Source organism: Bemisia tabaci, chromosome 2, assembly GCF_918797505.1.
Source record: "Bemisia tabaci chromosome 2, PGI_BMITA_v3".
In the NCBI taxonomy this organism is placed as follows: domain Eukaryota; kingdom Metazoa; phylum Arthropoda; class Insecta; order Hemiptera; family Aleyrodidae; genus Bemisia; species Bemisia tabaci.
The window spans coordinates 15,702,294-15,715,620 of NC_092794.1; the positions used below are offsets into that span (position 1 = coordinate 15,702,294).

The 13,327-nt window shown below is 36.4% G+C and overlaps 1 protein-coding gene across 5 annotated transcripts in view; it reads right to left on the reverse strand.

Annotated features, from left to right (window-relative positions):
• Window positions 1-2,854: 2,854 nt before the first annotated feature.
• chico (insulin receptor substrate 1 chico) overlaps window positions 2,855-13,327 on the reverse strand; it is a 37,731-nt gene continuing 27,258 nt past the window's right edge. For all 5 annotated transcript variants that reach the window (XM_019046445.2, XM_019046442.2, XM_019046446.2 and 2 more), the window contains 2 exons: window positions 10,881-12,983; window positions 2,855-10,123 (listed from right to left, as the gene is read on the reverse strand). In XM_019046445.2, the coding sequence (XP_018901990.2) occupies window positions 9,931-10,123; window positions 10,881-12,983 (2,296 nt within the window). In that variant the 3' untranslated portion in view covers window positions 2,855-9,930. The remainder of the gene's footprint in view (window positions 10,124-10,880; window positions 12,984-13,327) is intronic.

Here is a 13,327-nt window from a genome sequence, read left to right on the forward strand (position 1 = left end):
AACCGTCGGGGCAAACCAATTGAGTCAAAGTAGCATGCTTATTTCAAGAAAGCCATTTTTAATTGCATTGATACAGAAAGGGAGGGTTGATGCACTTTTAGAGCAAATCGACTGAACAGAACCATTTTTTTACCTAAAGTCGTGAAAGCTCCATGACAGCTTAAACCTTGCACTCTTCCAGTCTAATTGAAAAGCGGCATGGCTATCCTCTGCTAAAATGAACTAAATGATCTTATTCTCTCCATATACAATAGCTCTAGTAGGATGCAAGTTGTTGTCAAGAAATGACTAAATTATATTAACCTTCAATTTAACATTTTCCATCTATTCGCCTCATATTTATATTGTTGTCGGATGAACAGATTCATTCATGATTATTAGGATCGAATCAATGCTTGTCAATATGGAATGCTTAAAGCTTGCAAAAGCTAAATGAAGTGTTTGTATCATTCAACAAAAGCAGAGTTGGGGAATTATTTTTCGGATGGAAAGAAGAATTAGAAGAGTGCTCAAAAAAATATTACTTCACGGAAAAAAAAATTGCTGATTCAACAATTCAATTGCTAAAAACAGTGAGTGCAATGTTTCAACGCAGATTTTACAACAAAAAAATGCTACTTTAACCACATTGTAAACTAATTTAACCACGGGGGTGGTTAAAGTAGCATTTTTTTTTTTTGTAAAATCTGTGTTGAAACATTGCACTCACTGTTTTTAGCAATTGAATTGTTGAATCAGCAATTTTTTTTTTTCCGTGTTACATTAACATCTTTTTATAACGATTAGAATCTTATTAAAATACAAAATGAAATATTCAAATTATAATTAAAGTAAGTACTTACCTAAACGAGACAAATTATGCAAAATGAACAACTCATTCCACTGACATGATCGTTTGTGTGTTGTTTCAGTCACCTTCCATCCATGATGTATTGGGTTAAAGACTAGTAATAAATTCGCACTCACGACAAATTCCGTTCAATCTTGTTTTGGACGCCCCAGCAGAGGCAAGCGTTATTACTCTGTATGAATGATTTTTTGAGCAATTTTACTGTGCTTGACGTTTTGCTTGTACCGAAACAGTGAGAAACACTTAGCGGCAGAGCAAATCTTCCTGGGTTTGGCTGACTACTTTGAGCAATTTTTTTTTTTTTTGAAATGTGTCAGCTTTAAAATTTGATGAAGCTCATCCTACCTAAAACTGGGATAAGGAGGAAGACATCTCTTTACATTGAGAAAACACTGGAGGACCTGCTTTTTTACTTTGGCAAGATTTGATGGTCTCTTGGCTAGTACAACCAAAATTAAAAAAATTAAGAGGAGTAGACCTCATTCTATGTCACACAGTCCATCGTTATTTACTGGCCTTTTCATGATCGCTGATCCTATCACAACCCCTGCTTCGATATGGCTCACTGCATATTTTAGGTAGATGCTAATTGATCTTTAAAGTCTTAAAGTCTTCATTATGAATGACTCATCTTAGAATCTTGCCCTCCACACTTTTTTCAGTCTTGGAGTTACCTATCTGTCTAGACAAAATTACCAGTTAATTGTGATTTTTTTCGTGTTGTCACAACCAACTGTTACCCAACTCGAGGTAAGGTTGGACTGAATTAATGCTGATTAATTTGACTCCTTAATTCGCTTGAAAGTCTTCCTAGGAGGTTTTTGATATCATAATGAAAACTGTCGCGTTGTCTCATCTTGAAATGAGAGGATAAAAGCTGAGAGGCCATTGTTTTCTACCTACGCTACAGCTACATGAACCCTTCATGGCATGATGTTGAGTTGAATAACAATACTTTACTTCATTTTAAGTTCAAAACAATGCACTGTTCCATTTTTCAAAAATTCGATTTCACGCTAATTTTATTGCACGATGGATGTATTTGAAAGGTAATTCCACCTCGTTGTGTTACTGTCATTCCCCAAGAATACCTATTCAGGACTGAGGTAAGATTATATAAAGTCGTGTCAATGCCTTCTTTTCTGAAAAAATTTTTCAACATTTTCAAATTTTGAGGGGAAACAAATATGGGGCTCTCGGTATTTTTCTGGGAAAACTACGACATAGACTCCGTTGTCCCAACTCAGTAACCCATAATTAATTCACGCCATGAAGGATTAAACGTAAGAAAAACAAAATAACAAGTGGAAATTCAGTCAAGGTATGAAGATTCAATGCTTTTTTGCACGATAGTAAAATTTAAAAGGACGTATTTCTATCAAACGGAACTACGTGCATTGTGACGTGAGCCGTGTAATGCATATGTTCTTATAGGTCTCAGGGCTCATGTCTTAATTCACATAGTTCCGTTTGACGGAAATACGTCCAAATAGACATTTTGCGCACTGGATTCCTTTTTGTAAATGATTACTTGATAGTTGGCAATTAAATTCAATTATGCCAGCAAACCAAATCACACTCTGGCAGAACAAATTGAAGTTGAGAAAGGATGACTTGCTGAAAATTAAAATTTTGAGTGGATATATCAAGATTGCTCGATTACGCTTGGATACATGGATTTTGATGGAATTTGCTGAACTTAATTATCGCTTATTTCATTCATTTGGCCATGCATGTTTGCAGGAGACATATCTTGAGACATCAATGGTTTTTAACGGAAAGAGAACAGAAGCTTTAAAATCAAGTAATGAAGTTGTAAAAACTATATTGAACAGAATCTAAAATCCTCTTATGAAATTTTCAAAGAAGGTATACAACATTTTGTAAGTATGATTTGGAAGGAGAGGAAAAAACGAAAAAAAAACTTGAGAAGTCTGAGTTCTTGACTTCAAATTCCCCTAAATAAAGGCGAAGGAAACAGGAAAAAATTTAACAACTCCATCGACTACAAACTTTTCTGAAATCATGATCTACAAAAAATATTTAAATAACATGGATAAATTAACAACAGGTGGGTTTAAAAGTTAAAAACTTAGTGAGCATAAATCATCAGACACTTTAATTTGAACTACAGACCGATTTTGCTAAACTCCAACTTCTGCAGAGACAGTGTTGTAGCATGAGGAAATTATTTGCAATGAAGGACATTATTAGATCCACTGTAGATTCTCAATTGTTAAATTGGGAAAGTTTCATGGTGAGCTAAATTGCAAAAATTACATCAACACTTTCAACAACAGGAGTCTCATTTCAATCCTTATCCGGTAGACCCTTAATTTGTCACATCCAAATGTATGACTTTCTGACATGATGAATTGATCCCTCAATCCCTGTAAAAGGGATCTTGGTTAAATCAAACGACTTCTTATTTTCTGAAACATGCTGTTTTCAACAGCTATATAATACCCTTGAAATTGTTTCTTTGAAGCATATCTTGTTTTCATCTTGTTCAAAATTGCATTCTGAATTAAATTTATAAACAACAATCTTGAAATATGCCTCCTATTGCATTTTCATGGCAATTCAATGTTCGAATCTGTGTACTACATGAAAAAGAGATTACCAGCAGTTCCCAGTGCCTCAATAAAATGTCATTAACTATCTATTAATAATAATTTATCATTTATTTTAGTATGATTGATTAAGCTGTTGACTAAGATTCAACACCTTCTTTTCTTTTTTTGTGAAATAACAAGTAAAATCATCGAGTCCCTCTACCACAGACATCCCAAATCAAGCGATTAATTCCAACACGAGATTAAAATTTCCATAGAACATAATAATTTGATCAATGGTGGAAAGTTTCATTCCTGAATATATTTGATGTGTTATTTTCATTTTTACTCTTCAGAATAAGTGGCATACCAATTCTTTCAGCAATGAGAAACTGAGTCCAGAGATTTTGTGTCCTTCAACAAAGACCCAGATTTTAGGGTCTAGAGTCACTAAGGGACGAAAGGAGCTTAGTTCATTTGGCTATGTCTAGCGCAAATGAACAATTATTGTATCCCTGGCTGACAGAGTCTCGAGTTCACTCCTCCCAAATCCGGAAGCTGTAGCCCTCCTGGATTAGACAGTGTGCACCCTGAAAGCCTCATGAGCTTGTTACAAAGGTTTTCCTCAACTCTAAACTAACTAACAATTCATGAATCTATGTACTCGTCTTTTCAAACTTCATGCTACAACCTTCCGAACTTTCGGGACCTTCTATTATCACTTGCAGCCCTTCTTTCTCCGTGTCTTAATACGAAAATAGCTTCTTCTGTCACTACATACCTACTAACGAACCTTGAGAAGAAAAACCCACGAGTCACACCATCTTTCACCAACACATTAACCGAGCTCAAATGAACACTGGGTTGAGCTGAATGGATTTTTTTAAAAACCGAAAACTTCTGCAGCTTAAAGGTGTCAAGAGGAGTCTATATAGTTAAATCCCAAGTCATATAACTCCTCCATCTTTACAGAAATCATGGAATTTGCAGTTTAAGGGGGCTAAATTTTTCAACTTTCTGAATATTCATACAATAAAATTGCTCTCGGCATCAGCGCCAAAGGCAAAACATTCACTTTCTAAGATATATCTAGGTATTCCGAGTCATGGAATTGATCCTTGATAGAAAAATGTCCAACATAGATTTCTGCGATATTTTACACTGGAAATGTTAATTTAATGGTATATTTCACAATAGGGGAAAATGATAATTTTACTGAGATGCTGATTCAATCAACCGATTTTTTCGGCAAGATTACTCACAAAAGCAAGTCTCATTCTTAAAAGGGGTCTCTCCTTAGGTCATAAGGACGTATTGATGCTAAAAGGAACTATGTACATAGGGTTTGTGTGAGACATAGTTCCTTTCAGCATAAATACGTTCATAATTGAATTAGAGTTCGTCTCATCAAAACAGTGCATGACAAGTTCTTTGTAGAAGAGTATCAGTAACTATTTTTGTGCAAGTTTCAATTACTACCCTCGAGGATAAAGTGTGCTTTGGAGCGATAAGATTACAAAAGGTGCCAACGGACGACCATGAGGGGTAGTGGAGTGAAGCCTCGGATCCATTAATTGTTCAACTCTCACGAGAGTTAATGTCACGAGCGGCGCTTTGTGCTCTCCATAAGGTATTTTGCCGTCAAACTTCTCCGCAGGAATTTTCTGTACATGCACTGATATGGGGAACACCATCATTACCATACAGAATTTTCCTCTTGATTATAAAATTAAATCTACAAGGCAGTTAGATGTGCTATCAACATAGGAGTTCATAATTCTTTGCTTCAAAGTTTGCAGAGCTACTGATGAGACCATTGGCGTTGCAGCAGCTGAAATGCCTTTTGCATAGTTTAGAAGCAACCACAAATGTAAGCAGGAAGCAATTTATTACACTCAGAGAAAAAGGAGGATTGGTCAAATCGTTCGGAGAACCAAAAAAGTATGGTGTGCCTCAAGGATCTATCCTAGGGTCTGCTTCTCATCATAAAATTTCATGAATAATGTGAGAGACTACATAAGCAGCAGCAAACTTTTTAACACCGCACAAATATTGTTTTAGTCCTCCTAAATGATGCCGGTGCCGAATTGCTAATTAGACATAATAGTATTGAGGAATTGGAAATTCAAGAGTACATGATACTAAACTTATTTGCTGAAAAATGTAAAATTTATGGAACTGATGGAGTAGAATTAACATGGAAAAAACTGGATTTATAATGTAGTCTGACAGAGACGGATCCAGCAATTTTGCAACCCCAGATTGCCTCTATTTAAACCTATGCTAAATAATCGATTCTTATCGGAGCACTTGGCCCCTCCAAGAATCTATACATTTCTATAGGTTTCGATGGAGAAAAGACAATGTTGTAAATTCGCTAGACCCGCCAATGTTGTCTGACAGGCTGAGGGATGAGGTCCATGAATTAAGATCTAATTATTACTCCTGTTAAGTGTAAAGGTATTTAGGTTTCCAGTCAGACTGTCAAGTAAAGTGCGAAAACCATACAGATGGCCTCATATAGATTAAGGAACTTAACAGCACCATCTTCATCTGGAGATACATGATTAAAGTTTGTAAATTGAATATTTTGAGCCTCATCTCTCATTCTGTCCAAAGGATAGGACAAAGAATCTGGGAACAAAACCTATTCAGACTCCGACTCTAAATTTAGATTTGAGTTCTTCGAAAATATCAGAAGTTTCCGCAAATATAACATCTATGACTAACCACACTAATCAAGAAGTAAGCAATTCTTAAAGATATCATAGTTATGCATTGTTCTTCGAACTTGTAAATTAATGTTTTCAGATTATTATGGTGTCATTGCAAAATTGGGGATCTTCATAGAGTTTTTCGCGTTTAGCTAAAAAGCAATTAGAATTATGAATAATAATCTGGATAAAGATGCATCATGTAGAGATATTTTTTGGGAGAACAAATCAATAGCAGTTCCAGCACTTAAAAGTTTGAGTTTAATCATGAAATATTCTAACATAAAATATAAATCATTAAAAAATGAAGACGTACACCATTACAACACTAGGAATAAAAAGGAGGTGAGAACAAAAGACAAGAGACACAGCAGATAAAATTCCATGGTGGCTGAGGGTCAAAACATGTTCAACAAATTACCAACAGAAATTAAAGAAACAGCGAACTGCAAATTTCCGCGGCGGACACAAAATGTTGGAAGGTGTGTCAAACTTGTGAATGAAGCCTTTAAATCAGTTTGTGGTGAAAAGCGAAGGGACGGTTTCACTCAAGCAAAATTTGAAGCCCAGGACGTAATACCATCATCTGAGAGGCAACGTCAAGACAATTCGAAAAAGATCTTTGAAAACTTTGCAGTTACATGATGTTTCTTGTGTCAGTTTGACTAGAAAAAGCCACATTACGTAAAATGATCCCCACTTGGTGTGAAATGATTCCTATTACTCAAGTAGAGTAATCAAACATGCCTAGAGGGAAGAAAGATTAGAGAGGCACATGTGGGACTCAATTAGCAGCCGCTTCCTTGAGGTGAGTTCTGGAAATTGACTCAATCTAAAGGTCATTTCAGTAAAATAGGTCTTGAAAGTCTCTCAAGAGGTCAGTACAGGTGTGAAATTTACCGAAAAATGAATGTTTCTGACATGAAATATCACAAAAATTGATATTAAATATGCTAGATATATCAATTTTTTTCATTTTTTAAAAATCAATTCCATGACTCAAAATACCTGAATATCTTAGTAAATGAAAGTTTTGACCTACCTGGACATTTGGAGAAATTTTATAGTGAAAAACTAAAAAACTCAGCTCTCTGAACAGCAACTCCCATATTTTCAATGAAAATGAAGGAGTTATGACTTGGAATTATTTTTCGCTCTTTTGCTAACTATGGACAACTTAAGGGTTTTTGGATATAAAAAAAAATTACATACAGCCCCCCCTAATGCAAACGCTCTACATAGATCACAAGCCTGTGATATATATACTGGGTGTTCCAGAACACTCGTTCACTATCTTTCTCTCAGAAACGGCCGAGAATTGAACTTCAGGGCAAAAACTTTTAGGGGTAAATCAACCCCAAAGAATTCAATGAAAATATTATTAGCCCCCCAAACCGCATTTCTCTGCATTTTTTCTCTCTCTCTCTCTCTCTCTCTCTCTCTTGTGGATTTTGGGGCATTTTTTGGACATATTTTAATCAGACACTGTAGGCGTTAAAATTATCCGATTTTCAAAATCTGAAAGTCTTCTGAGAGAAGAGGTCAATAACTTTTTATTGATGTGTCACATGACCCTTGTTGATCCAAAATTGAATTGGTTTCTGTTAGACGGGCGTAAGTCCAAAAACTCATAAGCCCCAGCGTCCTTCGTGATTAACGAAAGCTAGGGCTCATGAGCTTTTGGAATTACGCCCGTCTAACAGAAACCGATTCAATTATGGGGGCCACGACCCCCAGAAAATTTTGGGGCTTTGGAAAATTTCAAATGGCAAGGGCATGTTTCAACTTCAGATTTGGATTCAACGCGAAAAGTTACGTAGAATTGATAATGGTGCACGGCCTATTTGCTCCAAATTACTTTAGAACCCCATTTTCCCTTAAGAATCCGTGTATTTTTGGAGGGAAAAAAAGGGCAAAAAAAATTGGATCGAATAGGCTATGCGCCATATGAATTCCATGTAACTTTTCGCATTGAATCCAAATCTGAAGTCAAAACATACCCTTGCTATTTGAAATTTTCCAAAGCCCCAAAATTTTTGGGGGTTAAGGCCCCCATAATTTTGGATCAACAGGGGTCATGCGGCACATCAATAAAAAGGTATTGACCTCTTCTCTCAAAAGACTTTCAGATTTTGAAAATCGGATAATTTAAACGCCTACAGTGTCTGATTAGAATGTGTCCACAAAATGCCCCGTAACTCCAAGAAATGGGGGTCTTGGGAAAAAATGCAGAGAGCGAAAAGTTCTTATTTTTATCCATAGAATATAACGCTTAACTCAAAACATACCCTTTTTACTTGAAATATGCGAGAAACGGGGGGCACCCTTCTTAAAAGCCCCCCAAAATGCGATTTAGGGGGGCTGAAAATATTTTTCATTGAATTCTTTAGGGTCGATTTTCCCCTCTAAATTTTTGTCCTGAAGAGTCGAAGCTCAATTTTCGGCCGTTTCCTGGAATAAGATACTGGACGGGTGCTCTGGAACACACAGTATTATGAGTCAGACAAGCCGATCAGAGGAGAGTTCATGCTGTGTCCATCACTGTTTTCCTTATGCTAGAGGGCTCTCTCAGATGATCTGTTTAGTAAGTAGGCTATGTTATGTTACGGAAGACACTTGTGTGTAAAAATAATGGTGTATCAGTTCAGAATGTACAGATTTCATGTGTACTGATTAGTGTGAGAGGTTGGTTCTTCAGCTTTGTCACCCCTAAGAAATTGAATGCTTATCATTAAAATTGATAAAGTATTCAGTGATAGTTAACTTGCCCATAAACAACTTTTAAAGTGGACAATGGCATTACTGTCAAGTTTGATAGTTTTGTCGGTATAAATTTCTGTCTAATATTTGTGATGTAGCAGTGAAACCGTCTCTCATATTGACAGATCTTATGTGTACACACCATTAAAACCGTTATTCAATCATAAGGACACATAGTCTTTTGTCGATTTTCTCCAAAAGTCAATTCCTCACATACCCTGCCTGTTGGCATAATCGTATGAGAGTAATAGCCATGAAATACCTCAGTAACAGCATCTACAGTTAAGTCAGTAATGTTGCCGATTGGTGTCTGATTTATATGGCACGATAATGAGAGAATTACCAGTAGTTTAATTTTTCACCTAACCGATAATACTACCAAAATTGTCGAGTAATGATCGCTAATGAAATGAGCATGTATACTCAAAGTATACCTGACGAAAATTGCAGGGAATCAAAATTTGTACTTAGTTGGTAGGACAGCAAGCATCATAACCATCTGTATTACTCCTCTTCTCAAACCAACTTTTATTTATCAACCTCACTTTTCCATGAGGAGAAAAATGAATTTTTTAAGTTTTCCTACATGAAGTTTTACTTTACAGATTTTTGCATAGCTTTGCCAAAAACTATATAATTGAATTAATGGGTTCTAGAATTTAACAAATTCTTTTGCTTGCCCCCAGTGATCCAATGATTCAAAATTCTACTGTACGCCATAAATACAAAATTAATTTCAATAAAAAATTAATGAAACTCCAGAAATGCAAAAAGTGAGCGATTCAATCTTATTGTTTCCTCCTCAGACCCAAGTTTAACTGTGCACTATTTATGTTGCATGCGTAGGGTAAGAACCAATCTATCTCTACAAAATAAATGCAGTCTGCTAAAAATCCAAATCAAGAGACATAATCAGCCTTATCAATACTCCTCTATCAACACTAACAAAATGTGTTTATTATTTTAGTTATCATAATCTAGTCACAGGTTTTTTTTTTTTATTTTTACTATGTCCATGCCTTCATTTCACAGATGATCCTACATACTTGGATTAACGTCTTTGATTGGAATCCGTGGAAGCACCTGAAGCAGACGCTGACTTGGAGAAGTCAATTTCTGTATAAGTTGTTTGGTTTGCTGACTGATCGGATGAACTTTTTGATCCATTTTCCGACTTTCCAATGCCTTCTTCAGAATCTGAACGCGGTAAGTCTAAAGTTGCATATTGAATTTCTTTCTCATGACTGGAAAAAAGTCACAAAATTACCAAATGAGATAAAGGAGTAAAGTTAGGGTACAGATATCCTTTGCAGAAAATAAATAAACTTTTTTCAAAAAATATTCAGAGGGCAAAAATTTGTTTTTGACAAGGGGTCGTTATTCCTCTACTTAAAAAATGAAGAATTCATGCATTTTATCTTAAAATATACATTACTTTCAGAAAATATATGCTTTTTTCTAAAGGAATAGCACAAAGTAATTGCTTTGTATTAGTCTATTTTATTACTTTTTTACGACAAAAAGAGTAAAGTCTGCAGGAAAACACATGCTTCAATCATATCAGGTTCATTTTCGTAAACAGAAAATAACTTGATTCAATTCCAGAATACAACAAAAACTCAACATGACAAATCATTTTATGGATTGGTAAACTTGAAAAATTAAGTCTGCATGTGAAAATACATTAAAGCAATATGCACAACATGTGTATGTCATAGCAATTGAAACTCTATGGCTACATCAATTGAACAATAACCTGCAAAAAATTAGAAGGGATTTCGACCCCTTTGCTCGCTTCCCATCTATAATTTGGAAACCAATTCTGCACTCATACTTCAATTTTTCCCAGGGTTTTGTGTAACCATGGTGTTTCATTAGTGATCATTACCTTGTCTCAATAGAATTGACAGCCTAAAAATAGGTAGTTATTGGAAGGTTTTGATTCTGTATACTTTACATGATACAAATAAGAGAAGAATAACAAGCAAGTAGTGTCCTTACCTAACAGTGGGTGGTTTGATGGATCCAAAGAAAGGAGTAGACGAAACAATGGAGGCATCACTACAGCTCCCGCTTGATGACGTTTGTCTTGATAGCTCAGACTTGTCTTCACCCTTCAAAGTCTCATTTGCGTTTGACGAGGCTAACGACTGAGAAGGAGCAGGAACTGATGAAGAGGTTTCTGATAATTTTGCTGCTAAGCTTACCGCACTCTTCGTTGTGGCAGTATTAAGAGAGGAAGAAATATTATCATATGTCATAGCAACACTAGGAACTTTAGTTAGATTCTGAGGAGTATTGGCATTATTTGCACTAATAGCACAATAGTTACAACTGCTATCACTTGCATTACTACTAACATTACTAGTTATACTATTACTACAATTACTAACACTAGTTGCATTTACACTGTTTTTTGTATTGCTACCACTTGAGGTACTACTTGTCAGTGAGCTGCTTAGTGATAAACAAGTTAGGCTTTTTTGTAATTTGTCTATCATTCTAATCTTTGAACTGGTTCCTAAATTTGCCGGCACAGATGATTTGCGGCTCATCGACGCTGGCATCTTCCTAGATTTCATCACAGTGTAATTGCTATTATCTTCAAGTTTAGAAGTTTTTGGGTTGTAATTAACATAGTCCGAAGTATTTTCCACCTCTTGAACACTTTCTAGAGACTTACTGGCATTGCTGTTCGCAGCAGCTATGCTGGCATTTGTTGGATATGATATTTTGACAGTGCCGCTGGTTGCATCCACAGGAATTTTTGGACACATTTCATAATTTTCTTGCGAGGGAGATGTTGGGCAACTTAATATTAAAGGAAACATAGTTGAATTTGAGTTTGTAGGAGTGTTGACTCCACTACTACTAGATGAGCTTTCTTTGCTGTCCCAGCGAGTCATTGATGCCCGGAATCCAACTGGGAGGAATGATGGGATTTTTGGCGAGGCACCAGTTGAAAGCTTCCTTGATATTACTGATACTGGACTAGTGACTGAATCATTAGCGGACGAGCCTTTGATAGAAATTGGTTGAGAGCTATATCTGCCTTTATTCAAGGTTTTACGTGTCTTCGTGTCTTTTTTCCTTTCTTGGCCTAGATTCATATTGATGTAATCTTGGTTTTCTATGCTAGAACTTAACTTCTCAGAACTGACTTTTGAAGAGGCATTCCAGTTCATCTCCACATATCCTTGTGAGGCTTGCTTTGCATCTCCAGTGTCAGTTAGGACAACACTTAATCCAGCATTCTTGTTGTTATTATCCTCTGCTGTTGGATTTTTCTTCATATCCATTTCCATGTAATCATTCACCTTACTTTCATCAGCTGGTGCATCTGGTTTCGTATCCCATTTGGTCACATGAGGAACTTTACCGATGGTGCTAAGCAAAGCAGGCTTAATGGTTGGAAAGTTTTGAGGCCTTGGATTAAGTTCCTTTTTGGATACGCGCGGCTGCTCCGCTCCAGGCTTCATATCAACGTAGCTGCTGGTATTTGAGTCTCCTTGCGTTAGGTTCGAAGCATGTCGTGGAGGCGAAGCAGCCAGGAGCAGCTCACCACCAGCACCGGGACACATGTCTACATAGCCGACTGGAGCTTCACTGACTTTGTGAAGTGTTGGCGAGATATAGTAGCTGTGGCCAGGTGGGGAGAGTCGAGGCAAATGGTGGTCAAGTAATGAATGAGAGTGGTGAGCACTTTTCGGTGGTGATCTCCCGATGTAATTTTTGGTAAAGGAAGCACGCGGCGGCGATGGCGCCAAATCTGGCGAACCAGTTTTCATAGCACAACTAATTCCAAGTTTCGGAGAGCAACGAGGGGATATGTCCATTAAACTCCCTTCGGCTGTAGAGTAGGATGATGCAGATGACGACATAACTGATGGAACTATGAGATGTTCGTACGATTTCTTTTTCTTATTTTTCTTGTTATTTTGACTAAAATCGATTTCCATCAGATCATCACTCTGTTCCATACTTGAAAGGGAAGAGGACACAAAAGCAGGAGGCTTCTTTGGGATATTAGGACGAATATTCGGCCTACTCCCTACAGAAAAAGCTCGAACGCGTGAATTGTCACTTTTTTCTACGTGTTCCATCCTGAAAAACAAAAATCATGAATGAGATAACTCTCAGTTCTTGGCAAATAACACAGCTCTTCAAAGAACAATCATTAACAAAGCTTTTGGAAACTAAGCTGAATTAAGAAGACGAACATTTGACATCAACATTTGTTACATCGTTGGACACCATCAAGAAAAATACATGAACTGCTCCCATTCTACATCATGTTTTTGATGCTATTTTATCAAATACAACTACTTGAATTTAAAGTTATTTCTAGTTAACAATTCTTGATATATTTCTAAATTTCATGGAGTCTCAAGGGGGAAGTTAACTTACAAACTTCAAACAAAGAAGGTGGTGCATGTTAAAGGGATGGA